The sequence below is a fragment of the Ananas comosus genome, linkage group 19 (assembly GCF_001540865.1).
Source record: "Ananas comosus cultivar F153 linkage group 19, ASM154086v1, whole genome shotgun sequence".
NCBI classification, from domain to species: Eukaryota; Viridiplantae; Streptophyta; class Magnoliopsida; order Poales; family Bromeliaceae; genus Ananas; species Ananas comosus.
In genome coordinates, this window is record NC_033639.1 from 6,730,304 (window position 1) to 6,750,079 (window position 19,776).

Genomic DNA, 19,776 nt, shown 5'->3' on the forward strand with positions numbered 1-19,776 from the left:
GGCTGACTGTGAATTTAAGTTTGAAATGATTGTTCGATTGCAAAATCAAAAGAAACAAGTGTTGTTGGTAAATTTATCTTGAAAAAATTCAGTGCCATCCATAGACACCTTCAACCATGGAGAACTAAAGGAAAAACAAAAGTGCAGAACGTGATCAATGCTAAGCTTGGGTTTTCCCTGTCCCTGTACCACAGGCTGAGTTTCCACAGCGCTTGGCACGGTCAGATCCAAGTAGAAGATCACTCCATCGAATTTGCTAAGAAGTTTCCGGATCGTATTCTCGACCGAAAACAGCTTCAGCCTTTCCTTGGATGCTTTAATTACTTCTCATATTACTACTAAGACCTAGCTGCGGATCGCAAGATCCTGACTTCTCGTCTTCGGAAGAACGCATCACAGGTTTGGACGGAGAAGCACACCGAAGCCGTGCAACGGATTAAGGATCGTGTTCAACGTCTACCTATTCTTGCTCTGCCAGACGAATCCAAGCCAAAGATTATAGAGACTGATGCTTCTGACATTGGCTGGGGTTAAGCAAAAGACCGACGATGGGAAAGAAGTGATACAGTTTGCTTCTGGCACCTGGAGCGAATCCCAGTCGCGATATTCAGCAATCAAGAAGGAGATTCTGGCTGCATATAAGGTATATCAATATTCCAGCTCTATGTTCGTAACTAGAAGTTTCTGATTTGAACAGATTGCAAGTCGCTTAAAGGAGTGATTCAGCGAGACATCGAGAATCTTGCCTCTAAGCAGATATTTGCAGGCTGGCAGGCGCAGTTCTCTCTCTTTGATTTCACTATTGAACACATTAAAGGAGAGTTGAACAACATCCCTGACTTCTTAACTCGGGAATTTCTTCAAGAAGGAAAGCTCTCGAGTACCCCCGTCGTCAACATGTTGCCTTCCTCGCCTTCGTCAGAGGAAGGGAGTGGGTGGCTCTTCCACAGATAATCTTTCCTTTTGGAGGTGAATCGGGAGAGAGGATTTTTACTCACTTTCTTTGTGTTGCACCCCTTTATCCTTTATACTAAACCAGATAGAGCAGGGGATCTTCTTGAAAATGAGAAAATCTAGTCTTATAGCCTTTTTCCAATGAAGGACTGAAGCCACCCGACTCCTCTTCAACCTGAAGCAAGAAAGAGAATTTTCCTAAGCAGGCTGTCTTTCTTGAACTGATCTTGCCAACCCTGCGCAGATATTCCCATCATCTTTAGATTTGAAAGGGGATCTCGGATGGAATGAAACTGACTCTTTGACAAGGGAAAAGATGATTGCTGGGCTTCAGTGTTGAACCGGTCCAGAGAACTATCGACAGTTCACAAATGATGTTAGTGATGGTCTCGAGGAGGCTGGTCGATTGAGAACGGGATGTGTTGACCACTCGTACATTCGGGGTGGTGATGTAAAGGGAGATCCAAACAAGGTAGAAGCATTGGTAACAAAACTCAATCCTGAGACAAATCGCTTCCTACTAAGGGGAGTTTACGATGACCATTGAGGACGTCCATCGTTAGGAATTAGGCTTAAAGGTAAAGAAGAGAGCAAGCGAAGTAATAACCAAGAATCTGCTGAAAGAAGATAGAAGATGAATGGTCGAAGATCGTTTTTTTCCTATATGTAGAGCATGAGCTCACGCTCCATTTCCAACTCAGTCTAGTCCGGATATGGCCCGAAAGTCAGGGTGGGTCACCAATAAGATCCTTATATCCTATCCAAAGCTCCAATTCCATTCAGCAGGTCTAAGTTCGTCCCCCGCGGATGACTGGATCAGATGAAAGAGATCGTCATTGCAGGCAGGGCAATCATCGAGACGAGAAAGAAGTGGTCTGCATCAATGGTTGAGCACTAGCTAGGGCTTCCCCAACAAGAAAAAGAAGTTGGATCCTCTTTTCCACTGAGCAAGGCAAGATCTACGAAGGTAGGGGAATAGCTGACTCATACCTAGAGGGAAGGCAAGGTCCAACAAGAAGAACTTCCGAGAAAGCGCAAGAGGAGAGACGAAAGCTTGCTCAACCGTGAAAGGAGAGGAAGCACTCTGGGATCTGAGGCCTGAATTACGCTCTTAACTTTATTGGACAATGCAAGGGCAGACGGTGATGCTCTGATCGCTCAGTGACGATTCTTGGATTGACCAACAAAGTCTAAAAGCGGAACCTACTGAATCTTTATAGTCTCTTTCTTCTTTGCTTGCTGTCGGCCTTGCCAATCTGAAACTCCAGATCATATATTATTGCATGGAGACAAAGCGTTGGAGGTCTGGTCTTACTTCTCTAAGGATCTGCAGCAGAATATCAGTCCAGAGGATTCTATATTATGATTATCTTTCTTCCATGGAGCTCCTCGGGTAATCTGAACTCCAGATATGCCTTTAGCTGCCTACTGCTGCCTTTGCTTATATGTTGGTACCTGTGGCTGGCGTGGAATGAACATCGGTTCGAGGGTATTGCTGCCTCTCCATATAGTATCATCCAAAAGGTAAAGCAGAGCTGGTATGAAATCTCCACGCAATTCAAGCCTCGCACAGAGGATAATCTTGCAAAGAAAAGGATGCTAGCGAATGCCAGAATTCATCATGAGGGAAGGGTCCAGGTTGAAGCACGCATAATTTACTGGGTTAAACCTCCTCCGGGCATGCTTAAGTTGAATGTGGACTAAGTTTTAACGCGCTAAGTGGGGAAAACTTGCCGCAAACTCTTCAAATCCAAGGCGAAGTGGGAAGCAAGAAGCTCAAGATACTGGTAGACACGGGGAGCATCCATAGCTTCTTGGATTTTCGGGTGGCCAAGGAAGTAAAGGCAAGGATAGAGTCAGCGGCGCCCTTACTGGTCACTGTGGCCAACAGACACAAGATCATGAGCTAACTAAGGAGCTTCGGGTTTACGGGGAACATGAATGGTAGACCTTAGAAGGCTGATTTGAGGATAATCCGGCTAGAGGGCTTTAGTATAGTATTGGGCATAGATTGGTTAAGGACGTATGGCAAAGTCACTTTCGACTATAACAAAAACATCGTGTCTCTCGATAAAGACGGACAGCAACTAATCCTCAAGAGTCTGACTGAAGGGCCAGCCTTGAAGATGCTCACTGCTAAGGAGTGGAGTAGGGACTACCAGGAAGGAGCCTGTTGTGCCATAGCCAAGATCATGTAGATCGGGGAGCGCGAAGAGCAAGTAATACCGGAGGACATTAAAGAGATACTATTGCAATTTGAAGACGTGCTTGAGGAGCTGAAAGGATTGCCCCCGACAAGAAGGCAGGACCACAGAATACCATTGCAAAGAGCTTCCCAACCAGTGAACATAAGACCCTATCGCTATACTTACGAGCAAAAGAACGAAATCGAGCGACAGGTCAAGGAGATGCTGGAGTCGGGCATCGTACAGCCTAGCACCAGTCCTTTCGCCTCACTTATGCTGCTTGTCAAAAAGAAGGATAACACATGGCGGTTTTGCGTAGACTATCGACAGCTAAACAAATCCACGGTGAAAGATAAATACCCTATCCCACTGATTGATGATTTGCTCGATGAATTAGGCGGGTCGGCTTACTTCTCTAAGATTGATTTGAGGGCCGGCTACCATCAGATTAGGATGGATCCGGAGGACGTCTATAAGACGGCCTTTCGAACTCACTTAGGACACTACGAGTTTCTGGTTATGCCCTTCGGGCTAACCAACGCGTCGGCCACTTTTCAGTCAGTAATGAATGAGGTTTTTGCGGAGCATCTTAGAAAGTATGTATTATTTTTCTTCGACGACATACTCATTTACAACTGAAGCCTCGAAGACCATAAGGCGCATTTGAGTGTGGTGTTGGGGACGTTGCGCAGGCAACAACTGTATGAGAAGAGGTCCAAATGCTACTTCGGGCAACAAAGGGTGAAATATCTGGGCTATATTATCACCCCGGAGGGAGTGGCTACCGACCCTAAGAAGGTAGAGGCGATGGTTAATTGGCCGACACCGACTTCACTCTAGGGTCTGCGGGGGCTCCTCGGTATAACCGGGTACTACAAAAGATTTATCAAGAACTATGGGAAGCTAAGTAAATCTCTGGTAGAACTGCTTAGGAAGGACCAATTCAAGTGAAGTTCCGAAGCACAAACAGTATTCGAGAACTTGAAGGAGATCATGACTCAAGTGCCAGTATTAGCAATGCCCGATTATACTAGACCCTTCGTTGTCGAAGTGGACGCGTGTGGACAAGGATTAGGAGCGGTGTTGTCCCAAGAGGGGCGACCTATTGCATACATTAGTAAGGCCATAACCCAGCGGAACATGGGTTTGTCAACCTATGAGAAGGAATTTTTGGCGATACTCTTGACAGTTAACAAGTGGAAACACTATCTCAGCCCTCGACAATTCGTCATCAAGACGGATCATCAAAGCCTCAAGCACTTATTGGAACAGAAGATCACCACGACAGTCCAACAAAAAGGTATGGTCAAACTAATGGGGCTCGATTACATAATACATTACAAGGCGGGCAAAAAATATAGAGCTGCAGACTCATTATCCAGAAGAGGATTCGAGGAAGGAACTAGCGCAGCCATCACCACAGTGATACCTAGTTGGGTCGCCGAAGTGGCGGCGAGCTACAGAGGAGACAAGAAGTGCCAACAGCTCATTTCCAAGCTGCTACTTCAACCTGATCCACAATTTAAGTATACATACTCCCAAGAAATGCTGAGATACAAGGGAAGGATATATATGTGGACCAAGGCGGAGTTCAAGGGAAGATAATACATGAATTACACTCCTTAGCATTGGGGGGTCATTCGGGTGCCCGACACACCTACAAAAGAGCGAAACAGTACTTCTACTGGCCGGGCCTTAAGCAGGATGTGGAAGAATACACTAAAGGCTGCGCCGTTTGTATACAAAATAAAGTGGATGGACAACCCTACGCCGGGCTGCTTCAACCGCTGCCTGTGCCCAATCGAGCGTCGCAGGAGATTACCATGGATTTTATCGAAGCACTACCAAAATTAGAGGGTAAGGACACGGTATTAGTGGTGATCGACCGACTCACCAAGTACGCGCATTTCATATCCCTAACTCGTCCTTTTACAGCATCTAGTGTGGCGCGGGCCTTCCTCGACACAGTCTACAGACTGCACGGGTTGCCTCGCACCATCCTAACAGATAGGGACAAGGTCTTTACGAGTCAATTATGGCAAGAGTTGTTCAAGCTACTGCGTGTGAAGCTACTGATGAGCATTGCCTATCATCCGCAAACCGACGGACAGTCTGAAAGGCTCAACCGCTACCTCAAGACCTACTTGCGCTGCTTGTGCTTCTAGCAGCCGCATAAGTGGCATAGACGGTTGACACTAGCGGAATGGTGGTACAACAACTACCATAGTTCTCTTGGAATGATACCTTATCAAGCCCTATATGGACATCCACCCCCAAATGGCATGGTCGTCAACCTGGGCATGGAAACTGCGCCTTCGATACAGGAGTGGGGCAAGGAACATGAAGAAGCGACTCGCCTACTAAGGGACAAGCTACTCCAAGCACAGCATTGAATGAAACAGAATGCTGATAAAAAGAGAGTGGACAAGGAGTACAAGGTGGGGGAGTATGTCTACTTGAAGTTACAGCCTTACCGACAAACGAGCGTGGTAGTCAGGCGACACTTAAAGCTATCAGCACGCTACTACGGGCCCTTTAAGATCACTGAGAAGATTGGGCAAGTTCCCTACCGCCTCCAGTTGCCGGAAGGGTCCAAGATCGACCCAGCCTTCCACGTCTCACTGTTAAAGAGAAGTCCACCCACGGATTCATCCGCTACCCCGACGGTACCCCTGATCAGCGAAGATGGTCGACTCCTAGCACGACCGAAGAAGATCTTAGACAGGCGCATGGAAAAACAGGGTAATCAAGCAGTAAGTAGAGTTTTGGTGAAGGGGAAGAAGAAGAAGAAGGAGCGCGCCTCAGCGCCTCATCCTCCCTGCTGAAATGATAAAGATCAAACGAACATGAACTGATAAAGGGTATGGTTATCTACTTGAATCATCAAAACATAAACAAAATGTCTGCTGAAATGACTTCTCCATAAATTGGTCGTCTAGATACTGAAATTTAAAATTTTCAATTGTTATCATCATCCTAGCACGTGATTGGCACAATAATTTATTTGGTTATCTGATTTTAATTTGTAGAAAAGCAATTTAAATAGCTTTCAGGAACTTACAAATCTGTGAATGCTGGCATTCTCTAGTTTATGGTGAAACTTTTCTCATTCTAGTCGAAACGAGGGGACTAGTATTTGAATGTATCCTGTAGAATACTTTACAAAATACCAATAACTAACTAGTAAATTAAAATGGTAAAGCAGAAGAAAAGAGAAGAACAAAGACATAAATGAAGAAAGAAGCAATGAAAAGGATTATTAGACTTTGATGGTGTTCATATACACTATGTCAGTGCCTTGGTAAAAGCTAGGAAAAATGCTTCTGAAAATTATTACAGCTGTACTATATGTATTGTTCTTTTAGGTGGAAAGTCTTTGTCAACAAGTGAACTTATGTTTTACTGTTGCTAGTTTGGGCACCCTTTGCCTGTTGACTTCTTTATCAAGTATAAGAGGAGTTAGGAAACTCTTTTAGTTAGTCTTAATAATTTCGTCAGTCATGTAATGATGACCCAAAATCATGAAGTAGAATTCAGGACTAAAAGAGAATGTGCTCCACACCTCAGAGGGCACTGTCAAGGTACATGAAATTACTATAATTGTCTTGAAGTTAGGGCTAAAAGAGAATATACTCCACACTTCAGAGGGCACGGTCAAGGTGCTTCCCGTGAAATTACTATAATTGTCTAGGAAGCTTCAACTTTATCTGTGCAACTTCAACATGAAGGCATGCCTTAACCCTAATTTTGGTTAAAAAGGCTATCGCCAACTCAAAAACTGTAAATACTTTCTTTTTTGAAGTTCGTTTTTTTTTAAACTGAAGTCTTTGTGTTTGGTCATGGGGCTGTACATCGTCGAGTTTTGATTGCAACAAGGAACCAATATACCAGAGAAATCTGTAAAACGGATGGTTAAAAGGAGGATTTGGCACCTGTAGACTTGTAACTAGAGAACCTCAAATTAATAGCGGTTGGAGTCCTCTGAGTCCAGTATATTTTATCCTTTTTTGGGTGAAGAAAAATTATCAGGTTCCTCTAATTGATATTCCCTACACATTCTCTCTATGCAACTTGGTAGCTATTTGTTTGTAATTGTATTTTGAGATTCACACACAATTACCAAAGTAGCACATGTTAGAAATACTATGTTTAACACGCTTTGTTCGGTTTGTTTGATTTTTAGTCCCTCTTTCCTTATGTATTTCCTAAGAATTCTTTCTTGAGCATCAGTAAAAATGAAGCTACTGAAACAACCTCATTTAAAATCCTTCTTTATATACAGGGGTATCTCTAAATTGTCCCCAAATCTCTAAACATTTCCTTTGTGAGTTATCGGCCTGAGGCTATTCAACTATTTTTTATTCGATATTCTTAACACAGTTTAAATCCAAGTAAGTTTTGCTTGGAGTAACCAACTACGATTTTCATCCTAATCAATGTGAAAATTCTGTCCGTCACCCTGATTGGTAACAGTCCGTTGATTTTAGGTTCTCTATCATTTCAGGTTGTTTGATATAGTATTCTTTTACGCAACAACGGAATACCTTTTTGTAAGGTCATGCCTTCTTTTCTTCTTTTTCTCTTTTCTATCTTTAATCTTTCTGCTTCTTTCCTAGCATAGTCTTGTTCTTCTATTAAATCACAAATGGTTTTTCTGGATCCTTGTGTTGTCTTATTCAAAGTACAGGCATGACCTACTTGTTCCAGCTTTTGGAGTTTCTTTTCTCAAAAATCTTATGGTATTTTGCTTTTTCTATTTGTCCAGTTACTCTTAGTAACTTGTTTAGTAACATTTTACAAGTTTTTATCTTCCTTTCATATCTAGTGAAGCCCAATGTGGGATTCCCCTGTGACTTCAATTTCTTTCTTTCGAACATACAGTTAGTAGTTAATTTTGAGATTATTAAGCAATGGTAGTTAATTAGTCACCAACTTATTTCTTAACTTGCTTTTACAGACGGTCAGGGTCAGGACCAAGGTTTCCATCTTCATCTGCTGCAGATAGTGAAGCTGTTTCTATGCTAGCAATGACTTAGATGACAACTGGGATCTGCTAGAAGGTGATCTTCCTTATTGAAACTTGTGACAACTGGGATTTGCTAGAAGGTGATCTTCCTTTCAATAACTTGTAAGCAATTTACTACGCGGTTTCTGCACTTGCAGCTTTGTTTAGCGAGCGAATCGAATTGGAGGTACCGATGAATTGTATAGATTGCTTCTCCTCCTTCCATGAACCATGATGTGGCAGATTGAGTTCAATGGCATATTTCAATCTTTAGAATTTTTATGATGTTAACTTTGTTCTACACTCTTTATTTTAACTTGTACTATCTCTTCCGCCTCTTGCAACAATCATCTTGGCAAGTTGGCCTGAAAGGAGCTGTAAGGCCAGTTTGGCAGCTTGAAGTTGACCCTGCACGTGCAGTCTCCTGGACTGCTGCAGAAACTCAACTTACATTCAGGTTTTTGTGCTTTTGTCGCGGAAAGTGAGGGGCTGGATTGTGAGACATCGTGAGGGAGGACTTCTTCAAGGGTCGTCACACAATTTGTCACGACCCAGATCCCTGAATTCAGATCGGGTTCAACCCGAATCGCTGCCCAAACCTGAACCAATCACTTAAACCCCCTCGGATCATCTGCCTCTCAACACAGATGGTTTCTCTCTCCTCGCGCCTCCTCCTTGCTGCTGGCCAACTATGCTGATGGATTTCCCTCGGGTCCATGATGGCCATCTTTCCATGATATGATATACGATTACCCTCCCTTTGCTGCAACCGCGTTGTTGGACGATTTCATTGATTACCCTCCCTCTGCTGCAACCGCGCTGTTGGACGATTTCATTGCTGTCACACCGGGGTGCGGCCTTTGGGAAGTCCTTTCTTCAGATCACAATAGCGAGAGTTTCTCCGCCTCATCCCGTTGCCGTCCCCTCTCCCCCACTGAATGTGCTGCTGCTCTCATTGTCCTCGGCTGAGCTGAAGCTGCTGCTGGCAGTATGCTTGCAGCCGAGGTTGCAAATCTGCAGCAGCAAAATTTCTGCGTCGATCGCGACACAGTTTCGTCCGCCTTTGGATCCTTCGCACTCGAGCCTTTGAGCCTTCGCACCAGCCCTCTTCCCTTGTCAACTATGCACTCCCGGATTAGATCCAAGGTGATCTGGGGCAACAATTCCCGCTCTTCTTACCTGCGTTACGTTATCAATTTGTTGCATAGTACCGATGGATCGGTTTGTTGCGTAGTCGTAATCGTTGTGTAGTTGGGTCGTTTGATGTGTTGATTGGGCTCAATTCCCCTCGATTCTTGGTCAGACCTCTTTGGTCGGCATCTTACTGGCTCGGAATGTGTTCCACGGCAATTTTGAGTGCTGTTTAAGGGATCGAAACGAAAGCGGGGCTAAACCACATGCGTGTGCTGCCCCCGGTGGCATTTACGGTGATTTTTGATGCTTTGGCTGGCCTGTCCTGGTTAGATTTGGCTGAAACATCAGAGTGGATGGAAGTATTGCTTCTTCGTTGCAATTTGAATATTTGGTTGTAATGTTCAATGCTCAACACCGTGCATGTATAGAAAAAATTTTATCTGCTGAGACAGAAATTCTATATACATGGCAGGTCTATGCAAGTTCGGGACCTTCTGGTATTTCAAACTCATTCGGTTGGCTATTGTGTAACTCTTATAGTTTTTTTTTTAAAAAATTTAGTCACCCTTTTCAAAGAGAAAGAAAAACTAAACCCTAGGACTTGACAGATTTATTAAATATATATAACAATTCTACTCACTCGCAATAATAACTTGCTTAACCCAAACTATTGGCCCAAAAAATTTAAGTTCAATTATTATTATTAAGGTCCGTAGTCTCTTATATACCTAATCAAAATCATAGTTAATTTGGATTCGGCAAAAATTTAGTGCGGGTATTATTCGAACAAAATTCGTATCTCAATCTTTAAATTCGTTGAAAAATATGATTTAAAAAACAGATTCGCCAATTATTCGGATACGCGATTTTTACGAAAATTATACGTTCACCAATTAAAAATTCGAGATAAAAAATTTGGCTATTAAACCAANAAGCTTTTTTCTCTAAATTTATGCTATCAGCATGCATAGTTATAAATTCTTAGGAATATAAAAATAGACATTTACAAAATAAAGTAGATTAAGTAAAAAAAAGCAATAATAAATTTTATTATCATCTCCATCTCCATCTTTTTCATGATCCACACATTCTAAAAGTTTATAAAGTTTTTCAATAATTTGCGAATAATTCGGTAATAATTCGGAAAGGAATTTTATCCAAAAATTTTGTGTAATTTTTTAGCTGAAAAGCTCGGCATACGCGAATTATTCGTGAATAATAAATCTAACCCAAAAATTCGCGTTTTATTCCGAATTTTTGGGAATAAATGGCATACAGACATATTAGTGAATTCGGATTCGGCAAAAATTCGGTACGGGTATAATTCGGATAAAATTCGTCTTCTAATTTTTAAATTCGTTGAAAAATACGGCTAAAAAAACGGATTCATCAATTATTCGTATACGTGATTTATACGGATATTATACGTTCACCAATTAAAAATTTGGGATAAAAAATTTGGCTATTAAATTAGGTTTTTTTTTCTCTCAAAATTTATGTTTTTAGCATAAATACTCATATTTCTTAATAAGAATATAATAATAAAGAGCTACAAAATTAAGCTAATTAAATAAAAAAAACAACAAATTATATTATGCCTCAAAATAAATAAATAATTAAGCAAATAAGAGATTAAGATAGTTCGTAAGAGATTAAACCTTTTTGAGCAGAAAGGATTTTTTTTTTTTGGTTTTGGGCGAGGCGAACGTTTGGAAAGGTTTTTATTTTTATTTTTATTTTTATTTTTATCTTTTCTCTGTTTTGGGCAAGTCGCGAGGCCCGCGACCCGTGACCGCATGCGTGAGCGCGAGCGTGAGGGAGCGCGAGGGAGCCGTGAGCCAAACCGTCTTTTTGGGTGAATAATTCGGTGCCCGCGAATTATTTGCGAATAAGTATTTTTGACGAAAAAAAGCGTTTCTTTCTGAATTTTTCAGAAAAATACGAATAAGGTGTTTAATTCGTTTCTTCAAAAATTTGCGAATAATTTGCGAATTAACTAACTAGGCATACAGATCGTTTTATTCGGATTTTCAACAATTCGCGAATAATTTACAAATAATTCGCGAATTAACTAAATATCACAATCTCATTTTCATTCGACCGTCTCGTCATCAGGCGATGTGAGGCCCACCTCACAACCTCACATTTCCGGTTGGTGAACCGGCTATGATAACAATTATATAATGACCCGACACACTAACAATAATAATTTATTGAGCCCAAACCACCGGCTCAAAATACTTAAGTGTAGTTATTATTACTATGTCCATAGTCATCAGCCTAATTACACACACAACCCAAGATTGCTAAACGATATAAGGCCCACCTTATATTTCTGGCTAGTGAACTGGCCCTAATACTAAATATAACCCACTAACAATAATAACTTGTTGAATCTAAACCACATGTTGAAAAAGTTTAAGCTAATTTATTATTATTAGGGTCTACAATCTTTTATATATATCCAGTCATAACCTTATTTTTATCCGATGTGGGATTATTAAAGTATTATCGTTTTGGTTGTCAGAGTTTTGATTACGAATTGTTTAGTGATGTATTTATGCTATAGTTTTAACACTTTTCAAATTCAAGTATTGTGTTTGGATTTGTGCAACTGGAATTTGTTATTGTAGTTGGAACTGCACAGGGATTTTGAACTGATGTAATTAAAACGATGTTTAAATTAACTGCAGTTTCAACTGCAGCAGTGGGTAAAGTATTAGATCATGTGGTTTTGAAAGAGTAAAAAAGGGAGACATCTTACTCAGCATCATTGCCATGAGAAGGAGAGCAGGAGCCCCCACATAGGGATGTAGCAAGACTCAAGGGCAGAGAGATAAGGCCACGGCGACCTCAGTGATCACTCGTCCTGAGCTGGCGGATGTTCGGCGTGGGGGTCTCCACCCCGACTTGGAACTCAGGTTCCAGAAGCTTCGACGCGTCGCAGGCTCCCCATCCTCATTTATTTCGACCTCCTACCCACGTAGCTCCTGCATCAATGCCAACTCCTCTAAGAAAGTCTGCTGGGCTGATACAGCTGGGCTAGCATTAACTCATGTTGCCCATTTCAGCTCTGTTGACTCACCTTTGGCTACCGGATCAAGCGATGCCCTTAGGCAACGTTCCCAGGATAAGCAACATCCAGACCACAAGCACTTACCTGTCGAGGACAGTTTGCAGATGAACTCCGCCCCCGCTCCTCTTAAGAAGACTTACAAGGAAGCCCTCCTTTCACCTGCTACCCCCGCTACTAAACCTCCCTCCCTTCCCTTCCCTCCGAGATCCCTCATCGCTCCTCTAAACTGGAGCTCCACGCTTTCAAAGGTCGGTGTTTTAGGTGCCTCGAAAGAGATCACCGGGCCTCACATTGTCGAGACCCAATTAGGTGCGCGCGGTGCTTTGCTGTGGGGCATAATGCTCGTTCCTGCATGAACCGCCTTCCAATGAGCATCTATTGAGCCATGCGTGCTCGACTGGCCTACCTTAGCGCCTTCGTCCCTCTCTTCGAAGACTTCTTCGCTCGACAAAACAAAAGACGCAACGCTATCCTGGTAGACGTTGTCCCCCCGGCGAACCTCGGACATTTCCCATAGGAGACCATCGTCTACGAGTTCGCGAACCGTTATGGTGGTTACCCTAACGACTTTCTGGTTGCCCGCTACAGCGAACGAGACTTCGTCGTGTTCCTCATGGACTGGGTTCAATGCGATCAATTGATTCGCAGAGAACTCATCTCTCTTAGGGACCTAAGGCTGAGATGCTTCTCCTGGGATCCATAAAACGGGGCTCGCCGGACTCCCATCCCTTACCGCGTCTGGATCCGACCGGAAAGCCTCCCTTACGAATGTTGGTCATCCCACATCGTCGCCGCACTGGTTGGGGGTTTTGGTAGATTTCTCCGGGCAGACGATGGAAGTTCGCGGATGGACGACCTCTCCGGCTACCGTTGCCTCATCGCCGTCAACTATCTCCACGATATTCTGAAAAATCTCGAAATCGCTTTCAGGGACATTTCACTCTCGATCTTTATACAAATCGAAAGATGGGATCGCGTTAGCGTCGACGCTCGTGGTAATCCCCCTCCACCGCATAATGAGCGGTCTGCCCACCACGATCCTGACGTGAGATCCTTTGAAGGCCTTCTCGGCCGCTTCGGCGAGGATGGGGAGCACGACGGGTCGACCTCCAACTCGTGGAACTCCTCCGAGATCCGCGACAAAAGATGCGGCAATCCCTCGATTGACCCTGCAGAGACCAGCTGCGATCGTTTAATCTGTCGTGACCGGCTGCTCGCCCACTGCCTAGCGCCGGATCCGATGACAACCGTTGGGACGTGCAATCGCCTATGAGCTAATGTTGACCAGTTCAAACGCTCTAACCTGCTGCCAACTAGACTTTTCTTTTCGGTGAAACCTCCCCCAAAGTGTGCTTTCCTCCTATCTACTACACCAACCTCTTTTTCTTCCCCGAAGGGCCTCTGCACAGACATGAAAGGGGAAACAAGCTTTTTAGAGAAACAGATGAAGGAAAAAGGAGCCTTAATTGTGTTACCTGATGGAGTGTTCCAAGTGCCTTCCAAGTCCACTCGGAGCATTAATTACGTCAGCCCCTCGGGCCCTGCGCCATCCTACTCAACTCTCGCCCCTGCTGACCCCGCACCCTCTGACCATGTGCTTTTGTGCTCCCAGTCGGATGTGCTTTCTCGAGGCCTACTTTTTTAGTCGGACTGAAGCCCAATCTTCAGTGCTGGGACTTCTCTCTTCTCCGACGTGGACCGAGCCTTCTTCAACCAGACCAAACTAGGATTCGGCTTATTCTGCTTCTACCCTCGAGTTTCGACCCTTTCGCTTCGGTCGACCCTTCGTCTTCCCTTTCGGCCCATCCACTGGGTTACCTCTCCCCGCAGACCTCTCGCCCTAGAGCGGACCTAGCGGCCGCCCCTGCTATCCTCGGCACCATTTTTCTTCCACCAGCGGCCTTTGTCATCCACCATGTCTGGAGCGGTCCTTTGGCAGTTGACGACACTTCTGCCCCCGCTTTCTCGACGGATCCGCCAACTTCGCCATGCACCCTCCATCCAACGAATCCTCCACCGTCATCCAAGCAGTTGACGCCTCTTCACCCTAACTTTGAACTCATGATCCCCCCAGGACCTGCAGACGGACGCTCATGGGCACGGAGGGCAACGTCTTAGACAAGGCCATGTCTCGCAAAGCCAAACTTCTTGAGGGCGCTTCGTCTGGAGCTGCCCAACAGACACGCAAACTGACTCGTAGGAAGATCAAATCGAAGAGCATCCTCTGCGGCATCAAACTCTCCGACGAGGAGTCAGCCCACCTCCGCATGTTCATGTCTGCAGACGTTTAGTTCCGGGCCATCCTCTTTTGTGTCTTTTGTGTTTTAGATGACGATTGTCTTCTCTCGAGTCTTCGTGTGTGTTGTCTCTTTTAATGTTTAATGTTCTAAGTTGGAATGTCCGAGGTCTCAACAACCCCCGCAAGAGAAGTCTTGTTATGTTAGTAGTGTCCAAGCTTCATCAAGCTGTAGTGTGTTTCCAAGAAACTAAAGTAGACTATGTGTCTTGTTCCTTTCTCCGCTTGTGTTGTAGCTCCAACTGCGATAAATGTCACATTGTTCCGGCTGTCGGGGTATTCGGGGGTTTAATCACTTGCTGGCGCGCTAACATCTTCTCTTGTCGTGAGGTCATCATGAGAGACTACTCCCTAACCTTATCCCTCACGTACCTAGCAAGTGGAAAAGCATTCTACCTAACTAATGTCTATGGGCCGCCAACTTAGGATGGAAAAGAAGCCTTCTGCGCGGAATTACTTTCACTCAAAGACAGTTTCCCTAACAACTGGGTAGTATGTGGGGACTTCAACTTCACGAAAAACCAATCGAAAAGAAAAGGTAATCCGTGGAGCAGAAAAGCAATGACCTTATTCTCAGATCTCATCAACACCCTAGAAGTAGTCAACCTGCCTCTGTCGAACCAATCTTTCACCTGGTCAAAAATGCAACTCAACCCCTCCATGGCTAAGCTAGACAGATTCCTCGTTTCCACCGACTAGGACCACACTTACCCACTCTGTAAAGTCAAAGCAGTACTGCCCAGAATTACTTCTGATCATACACCTATCCTCCTTTCTTTGGAAAGTCAAACACTGCGTCGAACTTTCCGTTTCGAAAGAGTTTAGTTATCCAAAGATGACTTCCACCAAAAAGTCCCGATCTGGTGGAACGAAATATCAGTTAAAGACTCGGCCATCCTTACCTTAACAGTCAAACTCAGACACTGCAGAGTGCAAATCAAGGAATGGAGCAAGACCAACTCTTACAACATCACCAGCACTAAGATGTCAATACTCGAGGAAATACAATCCATCGACTCTCAGGAGGAACTGGCGAGCCTAACCCCGCTAGAACATGACAGACGAGCTGACCTAAAAAAACGGCTGCTGGCTATAATCAAGGAGAAGGAAATACTCTAGAAAACTAGGGCCAAAGAGTAGTGGTGTAAGGAGGGCGATGGTAACAACAAATTGTTTCTCGCTGTGGCTAACGGACGCAAGCATACCAACTTCATTGAAGCCATACTGGACGACGATGATAGGCTTATTGTTTAAGAAAAGCACAAGCAATCATATTTCCATTGAAAATTCAAATAGCTTTTTGGACGGCCTGATAGACACTCCCAGACTTCGGGCAACTGGAGCGGCCTATATCAGGCAAGCAGACTGCGTAACCCCGACCTACTAACCCCACCCCCTTCACCGTCGAAGAGATTAAAAAAGCAACTTTTGACCTGGGATCCGACAAAGCACCGGGACCGGACGGTTTCCCACTACTCTTCTTCCAATCATTTGGGAATCAATCAAGACGGATATCTTCAACGTGTTCATTGACCTTCAGGAAAACAGACTCTCCACCGACCCTACCGACTATTCTTTTATTTGCCTGATCCCTAAAAAAGAAAGAGCCTGTAGGGCAGGTGACTTCAGACCGATCTCCCTTATCAACGGAATCTAGAAAATCTTATCCAAAGTACTCGCCAACAGACTTGTACAAGTTTTGTCGAACATTATCTTGCCGACGCAATCTCCTTTCCTTAAGGACAGGCTCTTGGCCGACTCGTACGTCACCGCCTCTGAACTAGTTTCCTGGTGCACCAAGACGGGTAGGGAATGTGCGTGCATCAAGGCAAACTTCGAAAAGGCTTTCGACAACGTAAAATGGAGCTTCCTGAAGAAACTGTTCTTTTGGCTTGGATTCTCTGAAAAATGGTGGTTATAGATCGAGCAGTGTTTGTACAATGCTAAGGTGGCTATCCTCGTCAACGGTACACCATCTAATTGGTTGAAAGTTCGAAAGGGGCTTAGGCAAGGAGATCTCCTCTCCCCCTTCCTTTTCCTGCTGGTCACTGACTGTCTCGCACGGATGACTGAAACCGCCAGAGCAAACAAACTCCTATGCAGCATTGGACCTTCTGCTGATTGCGAAACCATCCTTATCCAATATGCCGACGACACAATATTCTTCTGCGAACCTAGAAAAAACACTTTGCGCAACCTACGGTTCATTTGGAAGCTATTCGAATGGGCATCGGACCTTAAAATCAGCAGAGACAAATCGAAATTGTACTATTTGGGACCTAACCCACAAAAAGCTATTTTGCCTGGCCACTATTTTGGGATGTAACGTGGGCTCTCTCCCTTTCAGCTACTTAGGTCTCCCCCTTCACTCCAAGAAGTTCAAGAAGGTGGACTGGACCCCTGTCATCAACCGCATCGACAAGCGGATTGAAGGTTGGAAGGCAAAGCTACTATCTCTAGGGGGAAGACTAACTTTAGTCAATTCAGTCCTAACGAACTTGCCTCTGCACTACTTTACCGTCTTTAAGGTCCCCCCATGGGTTATTCAGAGCATTGAGGCCCTGCGCAGGGCCTTCTTTTGGAAAGGATGTAACAAAATCAACCGGGAGGGCTTGCTTAGTTAACTGGAAAACAATCTGCATTAGCAAAAAAGAGGGGGGCCTGGGGATCAAAGACCTTGAATCTATGAACATAGCAATCCTATCCAAATGGTGGTGGCGGTTCTTTACCGATGACAAGCTAGCCTGTACCAAGTTGATCAGAACTCTTTATTACAGCAGAAGATAGCCGCTACATGAGGGCAATGCCTTCATTCCCTACTCGCAATGGTGGAGGAGTGTCCTGCGCTGCCGCGATGTGTTCAAATGTGGTACAACCTACACTTTAGGTCACGGCAATGCCACTAGATTCTGGATGGACATCTGGACAGGAGAGACCTCGCTTCGCACCCAGTTCCCAACTATTTTCGACAACATATCCCATAAGGAGGCTACTGTGTCTCAGTGCTGGAACGCCAACAGATGGAGATGGCGATATCTCTGTCGTGGGTTCATATTGGCCCACTCCATAGAAACAAGGAACCTCCTCTCGCAATTAAAGGATATGCTACAATCACGCAACCCACTCAACACACTGGACTCGGTTAACTGGCGTTGGACAGCAAATCAACATTTTACTGTCAAATCACTCTACTCGTTTCTTACTTACGCCGGCCGAAGAGATCCGACGAGTCCGCTCTTATGGAGATTGAAAATACCAACCAAAATCATGATTTTCATTGGTTACTGTTACGCAACAGGCTCCTTACTGCAGATAGATTATGCATTCCAAGATAGCCCGAGGAGAACGTCTGTGTCCTTTGTGCCAGTGCTCCCGAAACGTGTGATCACCTCTTTCGTACCTGCATGTATGTCAAATTCCTACTCTACAACATTGTAGGCCCGGAGCTGCTAGCCGACCCCCACAATGAGGCCCGAAATCTATGGGACTGGATTTGCAACCTGGTGGGTAGTCTGGACAGAGCGGAACAAAGCGATCTTTCAAGCGATTTCCCCTGATCCTCTGTGTTCGCTCGACCGTATCAAAGCTCTCCTATCCAACTGGACTAATTTCTGTTGAGTACGGACCTGTTCTTCACGTTTGATTTTATCTCTTTTCTTTTTCCCTTTGAATTTCCTTCTTTCTATTTCTCTCTTTCTTCTTTTTTCGTTTTCCCTTCTTGTTTTTTCCTTGGAAGCCTTAGCTGCATCCACCATGTAAGCCTAGTTCATTTATCTTAATGAATGAAGCAGGTAGCTCGCTACCTTTATCTCAAAAAAAAAAAAGGGAGACATCTTCAAACTACAAAATTGTAAAAGTATAGTTGCTTCAGTTACAATTGCACAAAACCAAATAAAATCAATGTTCTTGTAATTATTGTATTTTTAACTATACATACTTCTAACTAAATATACCTTTATAATTACATCCGGTCAAACAACTACACATACTGCAATTTGTAGTATATAGCTGGAGAACTGCTTAATTTTTGTAAACTAGATATTTACATAGTCACTTTTAGCGTGAACATACTGGATTCTTAAAAAAAAAAAAATGTTACCTGTAAAATCTCACACCTTAGCCATTCTGGTGTTCACAATTCTAACTGAAAAGTTCTATTAATAGTAAGTAGCAAGAACATCTCCTATAGGGACAAAGTCAAAACCTGTACACAAACCCTCCTCACCACTCATTCCCTTACCACCCCAAGTAAAGAAACTTATGAATGACCCATTATTGCCCCCATAACTAATCTCAACCCCTGATTTTTTTTTTTTTCACCTTAATCCTATTTTTAGCCTTAATCCCTATCTTTTAAATCCCTCCCGCCTCCACTCTTCTCACTTCAGCATCACCTCTAAATCTCAAAAAAAAAAAAGAAAAGGAAAAGCAATGGCCGCCTCCGCCGTTCGTGCGTTGATAATCCTCGCGATGCTCGCGTGCGCACTGGTGATGAGGTCAGCGGATGCTGCTGATCCGGGCGCCGTGACGGTCGGAGCCAAGCATTGCAGCCCGAGCAACAAGACCTGCCATCCGGGCGACCCGCAGGCGCCAGAGAACCAAGAGGAGGAGGCGATCTCAGTGAACGTGACCGGAGGCTCCTCCGGGAATGAGGCCGAAGACGTGGACGAGTTGCCGTCTTTCGATCAGGAATTGATTGTTCTCGGTCACTGAGAGAGCTTGCTTGTGTTTAATTGTAATGTATATGTTTGATGCTGAACGTGAAACAATTAATCTTGGCAAGGCTTGTTTCATCCTTAAAGAATCGTCTTTCATGTTTGATTAAAATGATTACAATTTAGAACCTTTCTTTCTCATAATATTGTGCGTGGATAGATTTAGTAGTAGTTGTTAGGATTTTGATGAAAGCGTTTGATGGGTTAATTCTTGTCTCAGATAAACATCCATAAATCCCTCAGTAGTGAGCGAACTCTGGTTTGCTTTTAGAGCTAGGCTTAGTTTGGTATTGAAGCCTATTTGACGCTATTAGATAAAATGAAGTTAGGATAAAAACATATAGAGATATACTTCTGTGTTCTCCGCGCGATATGTGAAACGCAATATTACGTACATAAACAAATACGAT

The 19,776-nt window shown here is 44.0% G+C and overlaps 1 protein-coding gene and 1 long non-coding RNA gene across 3 annotated transcripts; both read left to right on the forward strand.

The window, feature by feature from the left end:
* LOC109724951 lies at positions 12–8,436 on the forward strand. 2 transcript variants are annotated; one of them, XR_002220124.1, is made up of 3 exons: positions 12–643; positions 767–6,001; positions 8,098–8,436. It is a non-coding gene; the product is annotated as an uncharacterized LOC109724951 (long non-coding RNA). The 2 variants fall into 2 exon arrangements; XR_002220123.1 differs by lacking the exon at positions 12–643 and having other exon boundaries at positions 664–6,001.
* On the forward strand, positions 14,449–17,275 carry LOC109724770. Its single transcript, XM_020253702.1, has 3 exons — positions 14,449–14,640; positions 16,573–16,916; positions 16,999–17,275. Exons 1-3 carry the CDS (start codon positions 14,449–14,451, stop codon positions 17,273–17,275), a joined length of 813 nt encoding a protein of 270 aa, XP_020109291.1.